This window comes from Coffea arabica, chromosome 2c (genome assembly GCF_036785885.1).
Source record: "Coffea arabica cultivar ET-39 chromosome 2c, Coffea Arabica ET-39 HiFi, whole genome shotgun sequence".
Classification (NCBI taxonomy): Eukaryota; Viridiplantae; Streptophyta; class Magnoliopsida; order Gentianales; family Rubiaceae; genus Coffea; species Coffea arabica.
The window spans coordinates 7850020-7873404 of NC_092312.1; the positions used below are offsets into that span (position 1 = coordinate 7850020).

A 23385-nucleotide genomic window follows, 5' to 3' on the forward strand; every position below is an offset into this window, starting at 1 on the left:
AATACTTTTACAATTTTACCATTCCCAAAAAACTCCTACAAATGTCAGTTGAAAATCGTCCAAAAGGAGACATAAGTTGTTTCAGACAAAGGAATACCGAATGCCCTCCAACAGCTAGTTATAGTAACATGTTAATTGCACAACAAAAATCATACTTCAATTAAATGTGCCTATAACACCATTTCAATAATTACACCAACACATATGTTTATATGAGTTGTATTCAATGCAAAAATAATTGCAAAATAATTCCATATTCCAAAAATACTCAGATGTCTGCATAAATCAAAGTTTTAAATGCATCAAAATGAGGGAGTTTCGATAAATATATCTAAACACATGCTACTCTCAGTTGTATCGAAAGTTTTTAAAAAACTACATAATATTCTAAATATTTCCAAAAAAATTCCTATCCATGTAGTTGAAATTCAAACCCTACTTTGACCACAAGTTATTCTTATATAGTATAAAGATACAAACTAATGGATGTTTCTACTCTTATCCTTGAATAAGAATTATTTGTAATAAAACACATGTAGGTTTAAATTAAAATACCAAGTTTGCCTATTAAAATTTGTTCAAAGCAGAGGATGGATAAGTTTTTAAAAGTAGTTGGACCCTTGGATAAATTTTCTATTTTGTAATAATATAAATTCTGTTATTGTAAGATTATTAGTATAAAAAAATGAATTCTAGTTATCGTAAGATTGTCAGTTAAAGAATGAACAATGCATCATTATTATTTTTTTTGTTCAAAATTCTTTTTAAATATATGTGTTAGTGATATGAGAAAAATCTGAAAGTGTAGTTACCAATTTTAAGTAGATTAAACTAAGAAAGATTAAACAGGATTTTAAAAAAAATACTAAGCCGTGTATTGCATATTCCTTATTCAGTCCGTACCTAGTTTCAATTTCCAGTAACTTAAGGGGTGGAAATTATAAGATTGTTCCCCGAGATAAAAGCTCTCGGCCTCACGGGCGCACAAATGACAAATCCAAACTCCAAAACCCTCCAAAATTCGAGAGCAGGGTTTATCATACGGGAAGTAAAAACACAGGGTTTGAAGGAAACCAAACAAGTTCAAAGGAAATGTGGCGAAAAGCTCTGGTATCTTATGCCGGAGGGGTTCTGCTAAAACAGCCATGGTGGCGGACGATAGCTGCCCGGCTGTCGTCGAGTTCGAAAGCCACCTCCTCATCCGTCGCCGTCAACTCCATCCTTCTCCGTTCCCTCAAAGATCATTACCTTGAAGTCTCCAAAATGACCCCTCCTCCAGTAATCACCTCCATACTACTTCTCTCTCTTTCTATCTTTTTGAATTTGATAGAAAGTAGATTCTTGGATTGTTTAACTTGTTAAATTAATTATAGTTTTATTTTCTTCTTTAGGGTTTCTTTAGTCCGTGGTTTTAGGATGTTCACCTTTTTCTCTTTTTTTTTTCTTCTTCTTTTTCTGGGGTGGTAGTGGTGGTGATTACAGTGTTGGAATTACTCTCTCCCTAAATCTATAAGTGAATTAATTATGAAAGGAATGGTTATTCTGGTCTATGATGAAATTTTGGATCCTTTTACTGTTTGGAATTGGTTTGTGTGCCTACATTTTTGTAAAATGAAGCATCATTTGGAGTATAGGCATTTTACTAATTATTCTGTTATTTGTAACTTTTATGCATTCGTATATCATGGTTTGAAAGAAGAGACAGTTAAGGAAAGAAGGGACAGTTAAGGAATATGAGGGCATTGGAAGGCAGCTAGCTTCTGTTGTGTGCTGTGCGGTACAAGCAGAAGGAGTCCAGTTAAATTTAGTGCCTAAAAGAAAAGTGGCTCCTTTCAGCATTTTAAGTTATGCAAAATTTCATTTAGTGAGACTCTACATAAACTTTGAATGCACTAGGGTGTTTTCGAACTTTCTGAATGAATTTGTGGGTAGGATTATTTTTACAGCTGATATAGCTGCAAAGTTGTGTGGATAGCTGTCAGTGTACGGCAAACAATAACTACCTGTTTCACCCAAAAAGGGGAAAAAAAAACCTTTGTGTTACTGTCTTTTTGAGGAACCTGGTTGATAATACTAGCCTTTGAATGCATTTCAACTACATATCTACCTAGGAGTTAGGTATTGGGGCGTTTCTGACAGTTGGTAATACTAGGTTGATTTAATAGAGTAAGGAGCCATAATTGACATTGTCATGCCTCTAGATGTACGGTTGGAATGTCTCTATTTCTTTTGGCCTTCATCTAAAGGAATTCCATGCTTGGCAGAAAGTTAGCCCCCCTTCTCCATTCACGGTGGTGAAAGGATCAATTGACAGTGGCGGTGCCATTCTAAAACGGTCCTACGGTGAAGAAGAAATCGGTATTTCTGTGATGCGCTTGGCTAACATAATTCCTGGAGGTGGTGAAGATGATGATGAGGAGGATGATGGCATGAATCAGTTGTTCGTTCATGTTGAAATTTCAAAACCAGGGCAGCAAGATTCTCTTCATTTCCTTTGTGGGTTGTATCCAGATGCTTTAGGAATTCACTCAGTTTCGATGAGGTCGAAGATGGAATCCTCGGAGGCTGCAGCCCTGCCTGTGCTTCTTAGTAGATACAACGGCCCCACTTTTGAGTAAGTTGCTCTAGGCTGCTTATTGAGTTTGCTTTACAGCTGTTGATTGAGTCTGCTTTTCATTCTTTTTTGCTGACTATTTTAGCTTTTTAAAGTGGACACATTATGCAAAAAAGGATGGAGTTCCTGTTTCAGTCACAGTGTTCCATTATTCCGTTGTTTTGGTAAATAAGGGCTAAAATGACAATTCTTATGTTTCTTGAGACAAATAGTTTAAGGTTTACATCACTGGTTAAAATTAGTATCCAAGACTGCAGCAACATTTCTTAATCCATGCATTTTCTTCGCTAAGCAAGTGTTCGTATGCAAAGCATCTTAGTTGAAACCTGCAAATGTAATACATGGCCAGAATGTGATGGCATTTAGATTAATTGACGCAATGTCACGTAAATCTTTGGTTGCGGGTGTTATATTGCATGCTTATGTCTCATTTCTGTTTCTAGTTTTTTAATTGAGCAAGATACTGCAAGAACAGTAAAAAGGAAATGCTCATAAGGCTTCCATGTGTTGGGTCTGTTGGAGATGATCAGTTTACAATTTTCTTTCTTGATAAGCCCCTCTTTCGGTTTTGTAATTACCTAGGTTGAATTGTGTTTTTGATGCAATATAAATGATCAGTTTACATTTAGGTGAACTGGTGGGTAATTATTAGCCTGCGGACTTTTACTTGGGGCCATTGCAAGTAAAATTTCTTGAATATTAATTAGGTGCTCGATTATGAATTGGATAAAGTGTACACTGAATATTGCCTACTGAATGCCTCTAGTTTTAATCCGGGTGAAAATATTTATAGATGAAGTTTCCTGAAGAATTGTTCTCTCTCTCTCACACACACACGCACAAAGGACAAGCAGAGTGGTTGACTAGGATATCAATGGTGTCAATCTTAGCTGAGTAGCTTCAATGAAATTTGATGTACAATTTTTACATCTGTTTTTTTTTAGTTTATTTTTAATTTTGGTGTTGGGGTTTTAATTTGATTATGCAATGCTCTTGGGCAATGACAAATTCTTTACTGATGATAATTAGGCATCTAGATGAGAAAATGAGAGATGCGCTCCACGGCTACATTGAAGAGCGTGGGATTAATGAGAGCCTCTTTCCATTTTTACAAGCCTGGCTATATGTGAAGGACCACCGGAACCTTATGCGTTGGTTTAAATCGGTGGGTACATTTGTTACTCAAGCCAAGGAAGGCGCTTCACCTGCTTCATAATTTTCTTGAACTGGTATTCCATTGATGAGTTCCAATCAGAAAATGTATCCACTTATTGAGCTAGGCAAGAATGTTAAAGAGGGTAGAGAAGGGGTGACAACTATCAAAATATTTGTTTTGTTGCTACAAGATTTAGTGGGTGGGAGTGTACATCTGTGTTGCAATCTTCTTCCCCCCCAACTTTTTTTTTTTTTTTTTCCTTTTCTTTTAGGTTCCTAGTGATACGATCTTGTAGTCCTTTTATTTGGCAGCACCATTTGCTTTAGATTAGATTTTTTTTCTAATCGGACATTGGAAGAAGTTAATAATACCACTCTTGATGCTTGAAAAATTAATTTTATTGAGAAACGCATGGTATGTTTTGTAGCCTAATCTATTCATGAATCAATCTCACCTCACCCCCAACCCAATCTCTTTGTTCGATCACAGCAATTGTTGAGGCCTGGGCCGTCATGCATATATTACCCAGTGCATTTTAATAAGCCATTGTAGCAGGTCCAAACGGTGATTAAATCAAAAGTACAAGCCCAAAGCATTAAAGGGGGCTAGTATAAAGTTTCAGCGGCCCACCTACGCGCAGCAATTTCTGTGAACTGGGAAAGAAAGGGGAAGAAGAAAAAAAAAAGAAAATCTGTCAATACTTTGCTGGCCCCTGTAATCCCCCAAATTTCAAATTCACCCACCCTTGAAGTAACGGAGTTGGAAGTTGAAGATGGTTCCTATACATTACATGCAGAGTAATTATTTTCTTTGAACTTGGCACACTCGAAAATTGATTCAATTGTGCGGCTGACACGCTAGATAAGCTGTTGGATTGTGTCCACACTTACTAAAACACAAAAGCAAGAAATAATTGAGAGTTTTTCCATTATTTGAGCTTTGACTTGTAGGCATGCCTGAGTGTGTGCAAGACTGACTTGCAAAAGCTTTTAGTGCTCCATCACTTCTTGTTACCATAGCAGCCAGAGTTTGGATTAGCCGTTTTTTGGAGTGTTTTTGAAAAACTTTGCTGTAGCAGAGTTTTGAGAGTATATTTTGGAATATTTTTAGAAAATATTTTGAGATATTTAAGAGTAGAAGAGTTTCTAAAATATATTTTGAGATATTTTTTAAAATTTTAAAAAAAATTTAAACTAATTTTTAGATTACTTTTTAGAGTACTTTTTTAAAAATTTTTAATGTATTTGAAAAATTAATTTTTGAAAAACACTCCAAAAACAGGGATCTAAACAGGAGCGCCTTGTTTGAACGAATTAAATGTAAATTCAAAGACCTGTAAAGTCAACCATACCTCTCTCTCCCTCATCTCAATAGTCAACGCAAAATGTGTGTTCATAATTGAAATTCAAAGATGGAAGCAAATGGGTAAAGAATGGTGTCCACAGCATCTTCTTCGATCCCAACCCACAGAGCGTCATCGTGGGTTTGCTGAAAAACCGAAAAGAGAAGTTAAAATGGGCAGCAGAAAAGGTGTGCTGATGGAGAAATGCATACATATCATCATCAGGATTCAGGGCCAGAGACTAGTCAATTCTGCGTCACCACTCTCCCCCTCAACCTATGTAGTGTTGATGGGCACTAGTAATATCAACCCACTTCGAGAGGGTAGGGACCAGTCGGTCCAGTTCCATTGCTTCAAAGGATCATTCATGTGCTTTGCGCATTTTCTAGTAACTTTGCTGAGGAAGTCAAAATCTGATGGGAACTCGCATGGTCGTGATTGCGCAAATTGCAACATAACCATCATTCAAGAAATGTATTATGCTTTTTAATTTGTTTTTTCTTGTGAAAATTAAGAAATGGATGCGCATACATCATTCATAATTCTTCTGTTACTGTCAATTACAATTACAAGAACTTTGACGTTACATTATATCTGCGGTGGGATATGCGATCTTTTGGCATCATTCCAGCATCTGACCTCTTAGCCCTTCTTATCCAACATCACTAGCTTTTTCCACTCATATGACTTTTACCCCTTTTTGTTACTTTTTACTCTGTGTCTGCTCAATCAAATTGTCAATGCTCAAAGTTCTCTTCTTCTTTTCTTCTTTTCTTTTTTTTGGGAAACGATAGGCAGTATTTCATATATATTCGAGACTTTATAATATTTGAGCAACGATTCAATCAGTTGTATCAAGTGTACCATGGCACTTAAGGAGTAACTAAAGTTCTCTTCTCATCCATACATATGCTTAGAGCATAAAGACTAATCTGATTACATAGAGTCATACTACTAATATTCCTTACAACAAAGGAGCACGTTTGAAACAGATTAGCTAGTGCCAGAATGTCTTCCACCAACGTGATCATGTTTGGATTGTCTCCGGTCCCAGAGTTGCTGGAGTTTAGCAAAGCTGTGAGATGTTTGTTTGCATTTATGACTTTGATCCTTCAATTCTGTGAAAAATGTTTGCATCTCAAAGTTCTCTTCAATTCTGTGAAAAATGGAGCTGCTGCAGCCCAGCTCTCATGTTGGCATAGGATGGCCTTGGAATTGCTCTTGCAGGGGCAACTTTTTCCCTTACTTTTCAACTCATGGTAAACATTGGAAGATCTTTTCGCTAATCTGTTTTAAATCAATTTACGATGAGATGGGTAGGAAATTTTTTTCCCGCGTGTGGTGGTGGCACAATCATCAGCAATTGTATGTGGAAACAGAATAATAAAAGACGGTTTGTTTTGTCTCTTAGTCGTTGCTCTCACGCTTGTCCGCCGTTGTCGCAAAAGACTCGAAGGCGGAACTCCCTCCTCATCAAATGCTCTCTTGCACAATACATCTCTCTCTTCGCATTCTGTGCATATTTATATCGGGTTTGTTTTTTTTTGGATTGATTATTTTAACTAATTATAAATTCTGATTTTCTGTACATATTAGTATTGGGATTTTTTCAATCAATTATTTTAACTAATTATCAATTCTGATTTCGGATAATTATTTGTGATGTTTTCAATTGCTTTTGTATTCTAATTTTGTTTCGTATTATAATTATAGAATTTTTTAATGATAAAAAAAGTTAAAATCTATACATAGGTTTTATTTGGATTCACCTGTTTTTCAAATATAATACTACAGTAACACACAAATAAAACAACTCCAAAAAACGCCTCATCCATACAATATATAAAAAATAACTCACAAATATACAAAAACAATTAAATTCTACAACATTTTCCATTTATTTTCACCATTCACTATCACCCTACTCACCGCTGCCACCACCCCCTCATTTTTGGTTTCTCCTCCCTCCCCCTCTCCTTTCCTCTTCCTCCCTCCCTTCCTTTATCCTTCTCTATTCCCCTTCCCTCTCTCTTTCTCGCCATCCCCACTCTTTTCTTCCCCCCTTCGATCTGGCTTTAAGTCGATCGCGATAGGGAAGAGGGGAGGGGCTAGATCGGGAAAGGGGGAAAGGGAGGGGTGACAGTGGAGAGGAAGAGAGAGGGGGAAGAGAAAGAAGGAAAGAGGGAGCGGTGGCTATGATGGATGGGGGTGGTGGTAGTGTTAATTTTTAAAAAAGGTACTAAAAATTTTTTAATTTTAAAAAATACTCCAAAATATATTTCAAAAATTCTTCCAAAAACAAATACAATAAATTTTTTTCATATACTGTTATGGTAAAATATTTTAAAATACCTTCAAAAACAATTAATCCAAACAGAGCCTAATCACTCAAAGAGTAACTTTTACTGATTCTCTATTTTCTCTATAATCAGTTTTTTTTTTATTATTCTCTATAATCAGTTTTTATATTCAGAGTTTGTAAAATTTAAAGCAATCAAGAACGAGACATCATTCACATTTTCTTGTAACTAGTTACCCACTTACGGATTTGGTCAAATAGCATTTGGCCATGCGGCTCACGCAACGCCACACAATTACAAATGCATAAAGAAGCGCATCTAAAATTTGTTCTACATTTTCTGCGAGTAACATAGTAACAAAAGAGGCAAATTTAGAATGCGGAGAACAGAGCATCGGGTCTAGCAACTTACATATAATTACTTGTTAGGATTATAGATTGACATCATAAAAGTTTGAGAGGATTTCTTGAAAAGGATCAAGCTAGCTTATCTCAGCGCATGCGGGTTGGTTCTTAAAAGGATGTGAAGTGTGTATTCTTAGTTATATTATATGAGTTTGGCATCTCCACGTTCACTGCACATTCTATTAGATCACAAGAATGCCACGGACATGTGGCTGGGCATTGCATCTTTGGAGGCGGCAATAATTGAGGAACTTGTAGAGTGGGTTCTTTTTTTTTATTTTTTTTTATTATTATGTTTAAGCATTTATAATAATCTTCTTTTGGATGTAATCCGATATTTTGACACACCCTCAAATGCAAGATTCTCTAGCTAACATCCCTTGTTATGTCATGTTCTGTGAGCTTAAAAAAGCCAACCTTCCTGGGGCCATTGGCTTGTCTATTGTTCCAGAATTCTCGTGTTGATGTTAAGCAGCATCTTCAAACCTGAAGGAAGAAGAAGGCAGTCAGTCAGCTATAATTAATGGTCAGCAAGATAACCAAAATCCTAGAGTGTTTTGAAGTTTGGAATTGGGGATTTATCCTTTTATTTTATATTAGGAGAAAAGCTGCAAACTCCAGTTGGCCATTCAGTGGGCATGCTAGTATGAAGAGCTGCAAACTCGGTCTCTGATGTTTGCATTTGGAGTCATTTTGTTCCGTCTTTCGGACTGAAACACATTTCCTCGGTCTCTTATTTCAATAGTCCATGCATGATTTATAATCAACATATTTTCTTCTTTGTTTTTTCAAGCCCCTTTCAAGAAAAATGTAAACTTGGCTCAAGAGACAGAAAGCTGTACATGTATAAAACTGTAGAAGCAAACGATGGATTCAGTACTGTTAATTGTTAAACTGAGACTTTGTGGAAGGAAAAATTGTCATCTACCATGTAAAAGCCCAATTAATGTAGAGGCAGCAAATGCTTTCCCCAGACCAAGTAGAAAAACTTAATAAAGTAATGACGTTGTTCTGATTCCACCCCATCATATTGACTTGGTTGTTCACTTCAAAGAGAAATACAAACGATGAAGTCGTTATCTTCAGTCTGATGGACCCATTATGCATCATTTTCAAGTTTGTTCTTTTTGGTTAAATGTCACACTGGAAATAAAAAAAAACACTTGTTTCTTGATGTGCTTGCCTACTGGCATTCCGCCAATCAAATTTAATTGGCCATCTAAAGGAAAGAGAGATCTTGACCCCACGCAGATATCCCCCCAAAAAAAAGCTCTTAGTTTCTGTTCTGTTACAGGTAACATAAACTGCAATATTTAATGTCCCGACTTTCATTTTTGAGATGGCCAAGTTTCATGTTAGACTAATTAGGCATGCAATTTCTGCAGAGCGATCCAAACCTTAAAGGGATTGTTCATCTGTCAAGATCCTTTGTACACTTACTTTTCCGAAAGGAGATATGAAGTAAACTCTAAACAAGAGAGAGTGAGACGAATGAGAAGCCTCAGAAACGGAGGAAGACATCATAGCAAGTAGGGGGATCATCTAACCAGCTACAGTAGGAAGATAGAGACAGATAACAAGTAATTTTCAACTAACAAGAAAGAGTAAAATATCCCTTTATCTATTTACCCATGGCAGAAATGGGTACGTTGAATAACGAATTTAATTGAACAAATTGGTTCCCATGTTAGACTCAGTGTTTGATTTCCCAAGAAGATAATTTCCCACGTTTGAATTTATCTTATCTAGACTCTAGAGGAGAAGGATAGTGTGCTGTAGTCCGCAAAATCGCCCCCCACGGCGTAGCTCGAGCAGTCCGCTTTCATTTTGTAGAGTATGACGATTTTCTTGACAACTAGAATTCGAATCCCACTGTTAATGCGTCTAGGGGATAGGGCCTCTCCACCCGGATCAGAGTGGAATTAGTTGGGCCCCGTAAGAATTGATCCGGACACTCACTCTGTTGGAAAAAAAAATTTTTGTCCGCAAAATCGATATGGTTATTTTGGGCGCAAATAAATTTGGACGCTAACTGCCAAGATGGCCGATTGTTAAGATGTTTGGCATCACTCCCAAAAAAAAAAAATTGCTAAGCTCTTTGGCATCACTTCCATTAGAGGAGTTTTATGTAGTAGTAGTAGGAAACTATTAACTCCATAAAACATATTAATTGTTGATGCATTGGTAGTTATGGGAAGGGTGAGATTGCTTGGTAAGGCGGGAAGGAATAAAAAAATACTGATAGCTGTAGAATTACTCGAAGAATATGTAAGCGGCCTGATTCCTAACATGTGCCATCCCCTTCCAAATCAAATTATAGTACAATTTTAGACATCACCCTCCCTTAGTTCATCAGCAATGGCTAGAAAAAGGAAAAACGATTCATTTTTCAAGATTTAATCCATAATCTTACGTCTATTACTTAACTTGCTTTGTAAGGGAAAACCATCCAACACATGCTTTGAGACGACAGAAACCAAGCAACAACTAGTACGAACATGTTGCCGCAATTAACAAACGCCATTCACTACAAATGAAAGAAAACAAAATTAAAAAATAAAAGCTTGAGGAAGGTTCTGGGTTTTTTTTTTTTTTTTTAGCTAGACAGTGGCTATTGTTAGGACCGGGTCAGGAAATAGACAAATTCAAGTTAGCACAAATTAGGCGGTATAACCGACCATATAATAGATAGGCGGTAGATACCAGCCATATAATAATTAGGCGGTAAAACCGACCATATAAAGACGGATAACAAAGCAAATAAAAGACACAGAAGATTTACGTGGTTCGGTCAAATTGACCTACGTCCACGGGCGAGAGAGGAGCAATATTTCTACTATGAAGAAGAAATACAAAAGCCATAGGAAAGTGGTTCCTAGGCCAATAGGCACTTACAAAAGAGTTTAGAAAATATTCCTAAATTCAAAACAAGAGAGCCTAAAATATTTGACTAAATGGGCTATATGACTCAAGAAACTAATAGCCCATATAACTCTCTTGAGTGGTGCCAATGTCTTCACCACCAAGGCCATATATTTATAGGCCCTGATGAGCCGTCTTCCTCTGGCTTTGTCCGATGTGGGACAAACGCCACATTCAACAAATCTCCACCTTGGCGTGGTCCCAACATCGACAAATCTTCTCCACCTTCGCTACATAAGCCCCAATGGGCCAAAATCACGAACAATGAACACCAACCAAATCCAAGCACTGCTTGAACTTGTAAAGTGAAAGAGGTTTTGTAAACATATCGGCTGGATTGTCCTTAGTATTGATTTTCTGAATAAGGACCTTTCCTTCAGCAATGATATCCCGAATGAAATGATATTTCACATCAATATGTTTCGTCCTCTCATGATACATCTGATCTTTAGTCAAGTGTATGGCACTTTGACTATCACAGTGAATATCAATAACACCTTGATATAGACTTAACTCGCTAAATAAATTCATCAACCACAAGACTTCTTTGATTGCCTCGGTCACAGCCATATATTCTGCTTCTGTAGTAGACAAAGCTACGACAGGTTGTAGAGTAGCTTTCCAACTAACAGCACAACCGCCAATGCAAAATACATAGCCTGAAAGTGATCTTCTCCTGTCAAGATCTCCAGCGTAGTCTGAGTCTACAAAACCAAACAAAGTATTATTATTTCTTCCAAACTCCAAACATACATTTGAAGTACCTCGCAAGTATCTGAGAATCCACTTCACAGCCTGCCAATGTGTTTTACCAGGGCAAGACATATATCTGCTAACAACACTGACTGCTTGTGCAATATCTGGACGAGTACAAACCATTGCATACATAATACTGCCGACTGCACTGGAATAAGGAACCCGTGCCATATAATCTTCCTCTTCATCTGATTTTGGTGATTGAGCAGCAGATAGCCGAAAATGGCTAGCAAGAGGAGTAGATACTGGTTTAGCATCTTTCATGCCAAAACGCTCCAAAACTTTCTCAAGGTAATTTTTCTGGGTCAAGAACAACTTCTCTACTCCTCGATCTCGATTGATATCCATGCCAAGAATTTTTTTTTAGCTGCTCCTAAATCTTTCATTTCAAATTCACTATTTAACTGCAGTTTTAAAGTGTGAATTTCTGACAAATTCTTGGCAGCAATGAGCATGTCATCAACATAAAGCAGCAAATAAATGAAAGAACCATCATTTAACTTCCGGAAGTAAACACAACTATCATACATGCTCCTTAAATAACCATGACCCAACATAAAGGAATCAAACCTTTTATACCATTGTCTTGGAGACTGCTTCAATCCATATAAGGATTTCTTCAACAAGCAAACATGGTCTTCCTTACCTTCAATTTCAAAACCCTGGGGTTGTCTCATATAAATTTGTTCTTCAAGTTCGCCACGCAAGAAAGCTGTCTTAACATCAAGCTGCTCTAACTCCAAATTGTACATGGCAACTAAAGCAAGCAAAACACGAATAGAGCTATGTTTAACAACATGTGAGAATATATCATTAAAATCAACACCTTGTACCTGACTATAGACTTTTGCAACCAATCGTGCTTTATATCTTGCATCTTCAACCCTTGGAATACCTTCCTTTTTCTTGAAGACCCACTTGCAACCAACAATTTTCTTAGCTGACGGCGGCTTTACAAGAACCCAAGTTTCATTCTGATGAAGAGATTCAATTTCTTCATTCATCGCAATCAACCACTTTGCAGAATCATCACAAGAAACTGCTTCTGAATAGGTGGAAGGCTCACCAACTGCATCAGTTTCTTCTGCAACAGATAAAGCATATGCAACTAAATTTGCATATCTTTGTGGTGGTCAAATGTCTCTCCTTGCTCTATCTCTGGCTATGGAATACTCTTCTTCTTCTGAACTATCTTCAACAGTAGATTCAGGTGTATCTACTGGTACTTGTTGAATAGAAGATCTGGTTTGAGAAGGACCAGAACTGCCAATATCAAGCTCCACCTGCTTCTGTGTACTATCAGTAGTACAAGGACTAGAAGACTCCTTCTTGGAAGATAACATAAACAATTCATCAAAAGTAACATCTCTACTGATTACAAATTTTGGAAATTTGGGATCAGGACACCATAATCTGTATCCTTTCACCCCAGAAGCATACCCAAGAAAAATGCACTTTTTAGCCCTATGCTCCAATTTTCCATCATTCACGTGCATGTATGCTGGACACCCAAAAACTTTTAAATTGGAGTAATCAGCAGGAGTACCTGACCAAACTTCCTCAGGAGTTTTGAAATCAAGAGATGCAGAAGGAGAACGGTTGACAATATAACAGGCCATATTGATCGCTTCTGCCCAAAAATCGTTTGTCAACCCTACATTGGAGATCATACATCTTGCTCTCTCCAAAAGCGTTCTGTTCATACGTTCGGCCACACCATTTTGTTGAGGCGTCATCCTGACGGTGTGATGCCGAGCAATTCCTTCATTCTTACAAAATTCATTAAATTCACCTTTACAAAATTCCATGCCATTATCTGTTCTCAACCGCTTAACATGTTTTCCTGTTTGTTTCTCAATCAAAACTTTCCATTGCTTGAAAGTTAGGAAAACATCATTTTTGTGCTTAAGAAAATAGACTCAAACTTTCCTTGAATAGTCATCAATGAAAGTCAGCATGTACCTGGCACCACCTTTAGAAGGAGCACGAGAAGGACCCCATAGATCTGAATGAATGTAATCAAGAGTGCCTTTTGTCTTGTGAATTGCTGGTGAACTGAAGCTGACTCTTTTCTGCTTCCCAAAAATACAATGTTCACAGAATTCCAATGGACCGGTACTTTGTCCACACAGAAGTCCTCTTTTGCTTAGTATGCCCAAGCCTTTTTCGCTCATGTGCCCCAAACGCATATGCCATAATTTGGTGATGTCTGTATCTGACAACGATGATGTTGAAACAGCAGCAGCACCTGTCACAGTAGATCCCTGCAAAATATACAACGTACCAGATCTGTGTGCCTTCATAACAACAAGAGCTCCTCGAGTGATTTTGAGAACTCCATCTCCACCTGAATACCTGCACCCGATAGACTCAAGAGTGCCCAAAGAGATGAGATTTTTCTTCAAATCTGGAACATGTCTAACATTTGTGAGCGCCCTCACAATACCATCGTACATTTTAATCCGGATTGTGCCTTTGCCAACAACTTTACAAACAGCGTTGTTGCCCATTAAGACAACTCCACCTTCAGTTGATTCATATGTTGAAAACCAGTCCTTATTGGGACACATATGATATGAACAACCCGAATCTAAAATCCACTCATTGTTAGACCTAAAATTATTTTCCGTTGCACAGAAAATAGTTTCATCATTCTCATCAACGGCAATACTAGCCTCGGTGGTTTCTGTATTTTTCTCAACAAATTTCCCTTTTTGCTTTTCTTTATTTTTCAATTTAAAGCAATCAGAGATAATATGGCCCTTCTTTTTACAATAGTTGCACACCACATTTTTATGTCTGGACTTAGATCTACTTCTATTTTCTGTGCTTCTCCTTTCAGATCTACCCCGAACAAACAAGCCATCAGCTTGACTCCCACTAGTTTCCCCAGTAATATCCCTATCTATCTGCTCTTTAGATTTTAATGCAGATTTAATTTCCCAATACGAAATTGTTTTCTTTCCATATATCATAGTATCACGGAAATGCTTAAAAGATTGGGGAAGGGAACACAAAAGTAATAGGGCTTGATCTTCATCATCAATTTTCGAATCTATATTCTCCAAATCCATAATAATGGAATCAAATTTATCAAGATGGGAGAGTATAAATGTACCTTCAGACATCCGAAGCATGTACAAACTCTGCTTCAAATATAGCCGATTCTCGACTGTCTTCTTCATATACAAGGCTTTCAATTTATCCCACATAGCCTTGGCCGAAGTCTCCGTTGCTACCTCACGCAATATCTCATCGGAGAGATTTAGGATAATACTGGATCTTGCCTTCTTATCCATCTCAGCAAAATTTGCATCTGTCACATCTTCTGGCTTTTTCTCAATTCCTTGAATTGCCAAATCAACTCCGTCTTGAACAAGAATGGCCTCCATCTTGAGCTGCCACATGCCGAAGTTGACATTCCTGTCGAATTTCTCGACAACCGTCTTTGTTATCGTCATTGTTGCCACAAAATCTGTAACTTGAAATTTGTCTCAAAAAACTGGCCAAACAAATATGCAAGTCTCGTGAGCGGGCCCCACAGGGTGAGCGGACCCCACGAGATAAGCGGACCCCACGGGGATGAACGGACCCCACAAGGTGAGCGGATCCCACGGATAAACGGATCCCACAGGATGAGTGGGCCCCACAGGATGGACGGACCCCACCAGATGAACGGGCCCCACCAGATGAACCTGTCTTGCAAAATATAACAACCAGCTCTGATACCAGTTTGTTAGGACCGGGTCAGGAAATAGACAAATTCAAGTTAGCACAAATTAGGCGGTATAACCGACCATATAATAGATAGGCGGTAGATACCAGCCATATAATAATTAGGCGGTAAAACCGACCATATAAAGACGGATAACAAAGCAAATAAAAGACACAGAAGATTTACGTGGTTCGGTCAAATTGACCTACGTCCACGGGCGAGAGAGGAGTAATATTTCTACTATGAAGAAGAAATACAAAAGCCGTAGGAAAGTGGTTCCTAGGCCAATAGGCACTTACAAAAGAGTTTAGAAAATATTCCTAAATTCAAAACAAGAGAGTCTAAAATATTTGACTAAATGGGCTATATGACTCAAGAAACTAATAGCCCATATAACTCTCTTGAGTGGTGCCAATGTCTTCACCACCAAGGCCATATATTTATAGGCCCTGATGAGCCGTCTTCCTCTGGCTTTGTCCGATGTGGGACAAACGCCACATTCAACAGCTATAGGTATAAACGAGTTTAATCAAACTGATTACCCTAACATTCAAGCTTATTTAGAGGTGTAAACGAGTTTAATTAAGCCGATCACCCTCGTATTCAAACTTATTTGATTATTTTAATGAATTTGAAATTTTGCTCAAACTTGACTTGTTTATTTGCTGAATTGAAGTTGAATGAACTTTTTATCGAACTTGAAAAATATTAAGCATAAAATATCATTTAAACATGACTTGACTAATTGGCGAATTAAATTCGGACGAACTTTTATCAAATCGAGTTCGATTCGAATATTAAGCAATTTGATTCATCTTTTAATCTTAGCATCGACCGACTTGGCCAACAACTCAAGGACAATGCAGTTGTCCATTAATCCCTAAAATTAGGCTCGAAAGACCGGCTTTTAACACCACTTCGTCCTCTGTTGTGGCCAGCAAATGAAGAAGCATGTAATGCAAAACGCAACATACTTGCTCTGCTTCGTTATACTTTGACGCATTCAGAGGAATAAATAATATGAAGAAACCAAGTACAAAGTACACTCCCAAAAATCAAAATAAAAGCATACCATCAATGACCAATGAATGAGTCACTTTCCAATCTTATACGTTCTTCCATTGTGAAACATTAATCTTTTATTATATATTTTATTAAACAATTAACAGCTGGTCTCTACAAAGAAGGCCCTTCCAGGGAAAAGCCCCCCAAAAAAAAAAAAAGAAAGATAAATAATCTAATGCTTGGTTGTGACTCGGACTAAAATGTCGTACTTGACCTAAACCACCATCCATTCTTTTAGATGTTATCCTTTGGCGACATGAATTATAAGCCAAATAAATTAACTCTTCTTTTGTTCCTTTGTTGTTCTCTTCCCTTCTTTCAGCAATAAGTTCTGGGATGTAAGCTACATGCTAAGATCCTGACCATTAGCCGTTAATTGAAATTCATATAAGTAATGTATAAGGTTGAAAGATGAAATAAACTATTCGATATTCGAATCGAACTTGGTTTGGTAAAATCTCATTCGAATTTAGTTTGCTAATTAGTCAAGTCAAATTTAAACAATGTTTTGATGTTAGATAATATTCAAGCTCGATACAAAATTTCGTTCAAGTTCGATTAGTTAAATAAATAAGCCAAATTTAAACAAAATTTCAAATTCGTTAAAATAATCAAATTCACTTCAACACTAGTGCATTCGATTTGATTAAAACTCGTCCGTGCCACTAGTATACATAACAACATGCTATTTCATGCAATTCTATGTACATTGCTCACTTGTTCCAAGATTTGAAACTAAAAGTACGAAAAGGTTTACACATAAATTCTTCTAGCCTCGAAGAACTGAGATTCTGACCAGTATGTATCACTTACTTGGAACATGCAAACCAATATCTGTCTGCGTATAGCTTACCATCCAACATTAATTTGGAATATTACGATATATACCACAACATATCTCAAAACTATTTATCAATTTAAATTGGATAATTCTCTGTACAAAATGGCATACCATTTGAAGATAACTATTAACTCGTCCAATCAAATCCAAGTATAATATTTTCCTTTTTTGAGCTCAACTGTTTCAAGTTATCCTCTCTTTTAAACAACGTTATCTTATTAAAGACTATTATTTCACTTCCAAATAATTAGTAGTTACATGCACCCACGACCAATATCTTATTCTCAGACGTGGAAATCTCTTTAAATCCTAAGAATTTATCCAACCATAGTTTTGTATGTTTATGAGTTTAGCCACATATGGCTATGAATTATCTTCTACTCCCTCCGTCCCACTTTGATAGTCCTGATTCTTTTTTCACACAATTTAATAAAAAATAGTTAATTTTGTTGGAACAATCAATTTAGGTAGCTATTTTTCTAAAATACCCTCACATTAATTAGAGTACAATTTTATGGTAACTTGAATTGACGGTGAAAAAAGAACCAACTCTCAGTAAATGGGGTAGGTTTAATAGTAACAACAACTTACATTGAATAAGGGTATTTTAGGAAAATTAAAATACAACTACATTATTCAATTGGAAAGTGGACTACAATTTGAGACAGACGAAAAAGAAAAACAAAACTATCAAAGTGAGACGGAGGGAGTATGTTGTAGCAATTCAGTTGCCAAAAGAATAAAACAGTAAATACTTCAAAAGATATGAAAAAAAAAATTGAGGGTAATTTATTGCTACGTCTAAGAACTTCTAATGTCGTGAAATGATCCAAAATTACAAAACTTCACTCCTTTTTGTTGCAAAAAATAAATTATTCTAAAACTTGAAGACTAATCCATCTATGCTGGTGGGCTTTTGATCTCATTAAATCTTGGCACCGATTATGAACATTTCAACGCAAACATATGGTACAGAATACAGACTTTAGTGTCACTGTTGTACCTGATTTTGGAGTCACTAAATTGGAGAGTAAGAAGAGTATCACCTGACCACCAATTAATAGTTTTCTATTATCCCCAAAAAAAAAAAAAAATTCCAAGAAACTATTTTCCACATAATCATGGGCCCCTAAAATTTTCAATAAATTGTGAGGGCCTCTAAGCAATATTAATACCGTCCTTCGTCTTAGTAGAAATAGAGACGTTAGTTCTTAGGTGGCCTTTTATTGCCGGCCCCTCCTCCCTCTCTTTTTCTCCTCTCTTCTGCTTCATCATCATAATCACACCCACAAAAACAACAAATTGTCTCGGCACTCTGTATAAAAAAATCCAATCAAATCACGCCCTCTTGAGTGTTATTCTTCCTCGCCAGTTCTAAACTAATTTTTAAAACTGTTATTTTTGATGAACACATAATCTCTCCTTTATCTTTCCAAACTTAAAAAACTCGGTTCTTGAGGGAACCATACCCTTCTCGAACTATATATATTGAGGCAGAGGCGAATAAAAACTGACCCTTTTCGCATAGTTCTTCTTTAGTCTGAAATGGTGGTGAAGATGATGAAGTGGAGGCCATGGCCTCCACTATCGTCCAAGAAATTTGAGGCTAAAATCATGATAAATCAGCTAAAAGGCTTCAAGTTTTCGCCAGAGATGTCAATGGTTGTTCAAGATTTTTCAAGACTGGCTGTGGAGATTAAGTGGAAAGGATCAAAGGGCAATGCTTTGAGTTCTTTGAGAAGAATTGTCAAGAGGAATATCACAAAGGAAGAGTCTTTAAGAGCAGATGGAGTTGTTGAATGGAATGAGGAGTTTCACAGTTTATGCAATTTCGCTGTTTATAAAGATGGTGTTTTTTACCCTTGGGAGGTGGTTTTCACCGTCTTCAACGTGAGTTCTCAATTGGGATTGCTTTGCTTTTGATTCTTGTTCATTGACTTTTTCCCTTTTCTGGTGGAGATTTTTTATTCTACATTATTGGGTTTCTTGGATGCTGTATATTGATGATAGCGGATGCTTTGACTTTTTGCCATGCTCTGTTGGGATTTAACAAGTTGATTATGTGTTACTAGTATGAAACTATATGAAAATGTCAAACGAGGCATAGTATTAGGAAGGCTAATTACAATCAAATATGTTTATTTGCTTTAATTATGCGAAATCTTTTATTGTTATAAAACTGCATAGTGGTAGTGTCTTCAGTTGAAATTTCTGGGTTAGGACGAAACTTTGACCTTTGATTAGTGAGGACTGAGATGGAATTATCCTTGCTCCGTTGTTAATAAATTTCCACTGTTTGATCGGTCTGAAATTCACTAATAAATTATCCCTTTCTTGGTTTTCTGGGAATACGGAATGTTGTCAGTATCTATTTTATGGTAATTTCCGTTCTTCAATTTGATTGCTTATGCTATGCGGCAGTCTTGTCCTTTTCTTGGTGGATTACTTCGTTGAATTGCATAATTAATCTCCCAAAACTAAAAAAAGCTTTCTTTTTCTTAAGGCTGAAATAAATAGAAACTACTTATTCGGCCTTTTTTTTTAAAAAAAAAAAAACCTTTTTTCAAACATTTTTTTTTTAATTATTGTCTTTGTTCCTTCCTTTTTTTCATTTTTTCGGGAAAATGTAGCATATTTTTCCTCAAAAAGAAATTTGAGTAATACTACTAGTATTGTACTTCTTGACCAATATGTTGGGTGGGTGTTTTTCGTTGTTGGTTGAAGAAGAAAAGAGCTTCCATCAAAAATGGTCGCCAACGCTTTTGTCATTTCCTGTTAGGCATGCACTTTTAAGAGTAGTGGCAATTTTTATGGTAGCAAATATCTATCTACTTTATTATCCAGCCACAAATTTCTGGGAATATGTCAAGCCCTTAAGTGTTGACCACCTTATTGGTTGATGCCATAAGGCTATTCTCCATGTGAACTGGTCCTTAGAGGCTATCAGCTTTCTAATAACTAATGATTTTGTGTGGCTAAGTGGAGCCGCTTATATTTTTATCTCATTGTGGACGTGACGTAAACCTGGTGTAGAGCTTACACCATTTCGTTCTTCTTTTTCTTTGCCTATTCTTGTCCTGTTGCTTGTTGGCTGAAAAGAGGAGGCAACGGATGAAGAAAAAGGAATGATTAAAGAATGATAATTATTATAACAAAGAAGACAGTTATGGCATATTTGTGAAACAGAAGAGCGAAAGCTGCTCCCTTAACTTGCACCGATTGTCCTATTGAGCTATATGACTTTGTAATCCAAGAATCCCTTTTTTTTTTTTTTTTTTTCCTTTTTTTCTGTGTGTGTGTGTGTTTGGTTACTTGGAACTAATCATTTTTAGTTTCATCTTATTAGATTTTACCAATGGTGATGCGTACAATTACATCACTTGAATTTGTTTGGAAACCTGTATGACCTTCTGCTGCGTAACAGGGTTCAAATGGAGGAGAGCTTGACAAGGTCCTCCTTGGTGCTACAGCATCATTGAACCTTGCAGACTTCACCTCTACAGCCGAACAAAAAGACATTGAAGTTAGCATTCCTCTGCAAGTATCCAACTCCAACAATGAGAGCAATGCATCACTCCATGTAAGCTAATTAAAAATTGCTCGACCGTTTTACACTTTTATTTTTAAAGCACCTCAGTTCCACGCTTATTCTTCTTTTTAATGTTTTTTGTTCTTAAATCTCAAAACAGAGACGGTTATCGTTTCTTGTTGTCACTTGCGTCCATTTTCTGAAATCACATCTCATCTTGGTTACAGCTATCTCTTAGACTTCAAGAAATGAGAACTTCTCAGGAGCCTTCAGAAATAATTCAAAGACCATTTGCCTGTCTACCACTCTCACCCTACCGTGAAGTTCTGTCAACAGAGAAAGATGAGGTTTCCACCCTAAAAGCCAGTTTAAGGAAGGTAAATCTTTTCAAGGGACTATCTACTAAGAAACCTAAGAAGGAATCTCGTGAGGATGAAGGAAGTGATGGAAAGAGCTCAGTCAGAAGTGAGGATGCTCCATGCATCTACCCATTAGACACGGATTCACTAGATGTTTCCGATGAAGAAGAGGATGCTAAAGAAGGTAAGGATACCCATATCAGGAAGTCATTGAGCTATGAAACATTGAAATCTGCAAACCATGCCGGAAGATTGTTTTACTCCAGCACAAGCAGTAGTGAAGATGAGGATTGGATCTTCTATAGCTGTGATAAAGTAAATGCAGGAAACTTGTCTCATGATGACCCAATTGCGTCAGTCTCTATAACTGATCAGTCCCTGAATAGTTCAATGCGCAGAATTCTTCCATGGAGGAAAAGGAAGATGAGTTTCAAATCTTCAAAAGCCAAAGGAGAGCCACTACTGAAAAAACACTACGGAGATGAGGGTGGGGATGATATTGATTATGATCGCCGTCAACTTAGTTCTTCTGATGAATCAAGCTTTGCAGTAAGCATTATCTTTTCCTGCTATGTTGCTAAATGATTCTTTCGAACTCTTATGATGATAATTTAATGGAAGTGGTTACATGACTCCTATTTATCTCCACAGAAATTGATCAAGCTTTACTATGTTTACTATTGCAGCTGCTCAAAACTGAGGAAGATGCAATAACAACTAGATCTTCAGTTTCTGAATTTGGAGACGACAATTTTGCAGTGGGTAGTTGGGAACAAAAAGAGATTTTTAGTCGTGATGGGCAAATGAAGTTGCAAACCAAGGTTTTCTTTGCTTCAATTGATCAGAGGAGTGAACGAGCTGCAGGTGAAGGAGCATGTACAGCTCTGGTTGCTGTTATTGCTGATTGGTTCCAAGCCAATCCTGATGAAATGCCCATCAAGTCCCAACTCGACAGCCTGATCCGAGAAGGTTCATTGGAATGGAGAAATCTCTGTGAAAATGAGACCTACAGGGAGCGGTTCCCGGACAAGCATTTTGACCTTGAGACTATCCTTCAGGCTAAAGTTCGTTCACTTTCTGTAGTTCCAGAGAAGTCCTTCATTGGCTTTTTCCATCCAGAAGGAATAGAGGATGAAGGTTTCGATTTTCTTCAAGGTGCCATGTCCTTTGACAACATTTGGGACGAGATCTCTCAATCCGGACAAGATTGCACTGCTGATGCTGACCCTGTAGTCTATATTGTAAGCTGGAATGATCACTTTTTCATCCTCAAGGTTGAACAGGATGCATACTATATAATTGACACATTGGGGGAGAGGCTTTTTGAAGGCTGCAACCAAGCATTTATCCTCAAATTTGACAGAGATACAACAATTTATCAGGTACCTAATGACACTCAAAAATCGGATGATAAAGCTGCTTGTAATAAAGTGGAGCAAAATGACCTGAAGGAGGCTGTTGTTGCTGAAGAACAAATTGCCGTTGAGAATGAAGAAGAATCAGATCCCGTCTGCCAAGGCAAATGTTCCTGCAAAGAGTACATTAAGAGCTTTTTGGCTGCAATTCCCATAAGGGAACTACAAGTTGACATCAAAAAGGGCCTGATGGCTTCAACCCCTCTTCACCACCGGCTACAAATTGAATTCCACTATACCAAGTGCTCACGACCTGTGCTGGTCTCTGATTGCATGCAAGCAATTGGTCATACGGAGGAAGTTCTACCTTTGGCAGCATAGAATGTGGTGTTTTTGGGCCGTCTAACTCAATCATTTTGTTGTGCGATTTGCGTTTTAAGATTTTCCCCTTGAGAATGCCCTTTTTACGAGGACTGCTCTTGTACAGGCAATTATCTTTTCTACCTTCTAAATGTAAAGGTGCACCTTGTTACCTTTATGCAGCATTTTCTAGAACCTTAAGAGGTTGATGCTGTAAATGACCATAAATCTAGAGTACTTGTAACTTTGTTGAAGTTGCTTTTATTGTATTCGCTAGAAATTTGGAAAAATTAGCTGGTCCATCATCGTATGGCTGGGAGCAAGGGCTGTGCCCCTCAACTAATTGATGGATTAATAAGGTCATGACATTAGCATCTTGCTCTCTTTTACCCCAGAAAGTGAGATCTTCAAACTAAAAAAGGAACATGAAACTGGGTGCAACCGGATTTCAAATACAGGATATGAAAACTTAGCAAAAGCAGCGTGCTGCGACATTGTTTCTTTGTTCTCGACCTCCAGGATACATTTAGAAGCACAGAAAACAATTGAACTCCATCCCCAAGCTGCTAGTCAGACAGCTAAGCCGGACTTATGAACAATTCATGAAGGAATTTCCTCCCCAAGATGGAAAAGAGTACCAGTATACCAGCAAGGATATGCATCATGC

General features: G+C 37.3%; 2 protein-coding genes across 2 annotated transcripts; both read left to right on the forward strand.

Moving 5' to 3' along the window:
• Positions 1-957: 957 nt before the first annotated feature.
• On the forward strand, positions 958-4165 carry LOC113725616 (uncharacterized). Its single transcript, XM_027248881.2, has 3 exons — positions 958-1278; positions 2265-2614; positions 3644-4165. The coding sequence occupies exons 1-3, from the start codon at positions 1093-1095 to the stop codon at positions 3828-3830; spliced, it is 723 nt and encodes a 240-aa protein (XP_027104682.1). The 5' UTR covers positions 958-1092; the 3' UTR covers positions 3831-4165.
• A 14154-nt stretch (positions 4166-18319) lies between these two features.
• LOC113725617 (uncharacterized) lies at positions 18320-22972 on the forward strand. The gene is made up of 4 exons (XM_027248882.2): positions 18320-19005; positions 20540-20695; positions 20872-21552; positions 21690-22972. The coding sequence occupies exons 1-4, from the start codon at positions 18661-18663 to the stop codon at positions 22737-22739; spliced, it is 2232 nt and encodes a 743-aa protein (XP_027104683.2). The 5' UTR covers positions 18320-18660; the 3' UTR covers positions 22740-22972.
• Positions 22973-23385: the final 413 nt, after the last annotated feature.

Excerpts from the sequence above, each read along its gene's own strand:
- LOC113725616 (XM_027248881.2), top strand. The coding sequence starts at position 1,093 with ATGTGGCGAAAAGCTCTGGTATCTTATGCCGGAGGGGTTCTGCTAAAA. Across the intron at positions 1,279-2,264 it reads CCAAAATGACCCCTCCTCCA|AAAGTTAGCCCCCCTTCTCC; the intron begins GTAATCACCTCC and ends CATGCTTGGCAG. Across the intron at positions 2,615-3,643 it reads TACAACGGCCCCACTTTTGA|GCATCTAGATGAGAAAATGA; the intron begins GTAAGTTGCTCT and ends GATGATAATTAG.
- LOC113725617 (XM_027248882.2), top strand. The coding sequence starts at position 18,661 with ATGGTGGTGAAGATGATGAAGTGGAGGCCATGGCCTCCACTATCGTCC. Across the intron at positions 19,006-20,539 it reads TGGTTTTCACCGTCTTCAAC|GGTTCAAATGGAGGAGAGCT; the intron begins GTGAGTTCTCAA and ends GCTGCGTAACAG. Across the intron at positions 20,696-20,871 it reads AGAGCAATGCATCACTCCAT|CTATCTCTTAGACTTCAAGA; the intron begins GTAAGCTAATTA and ends TCTTGGTTACAG.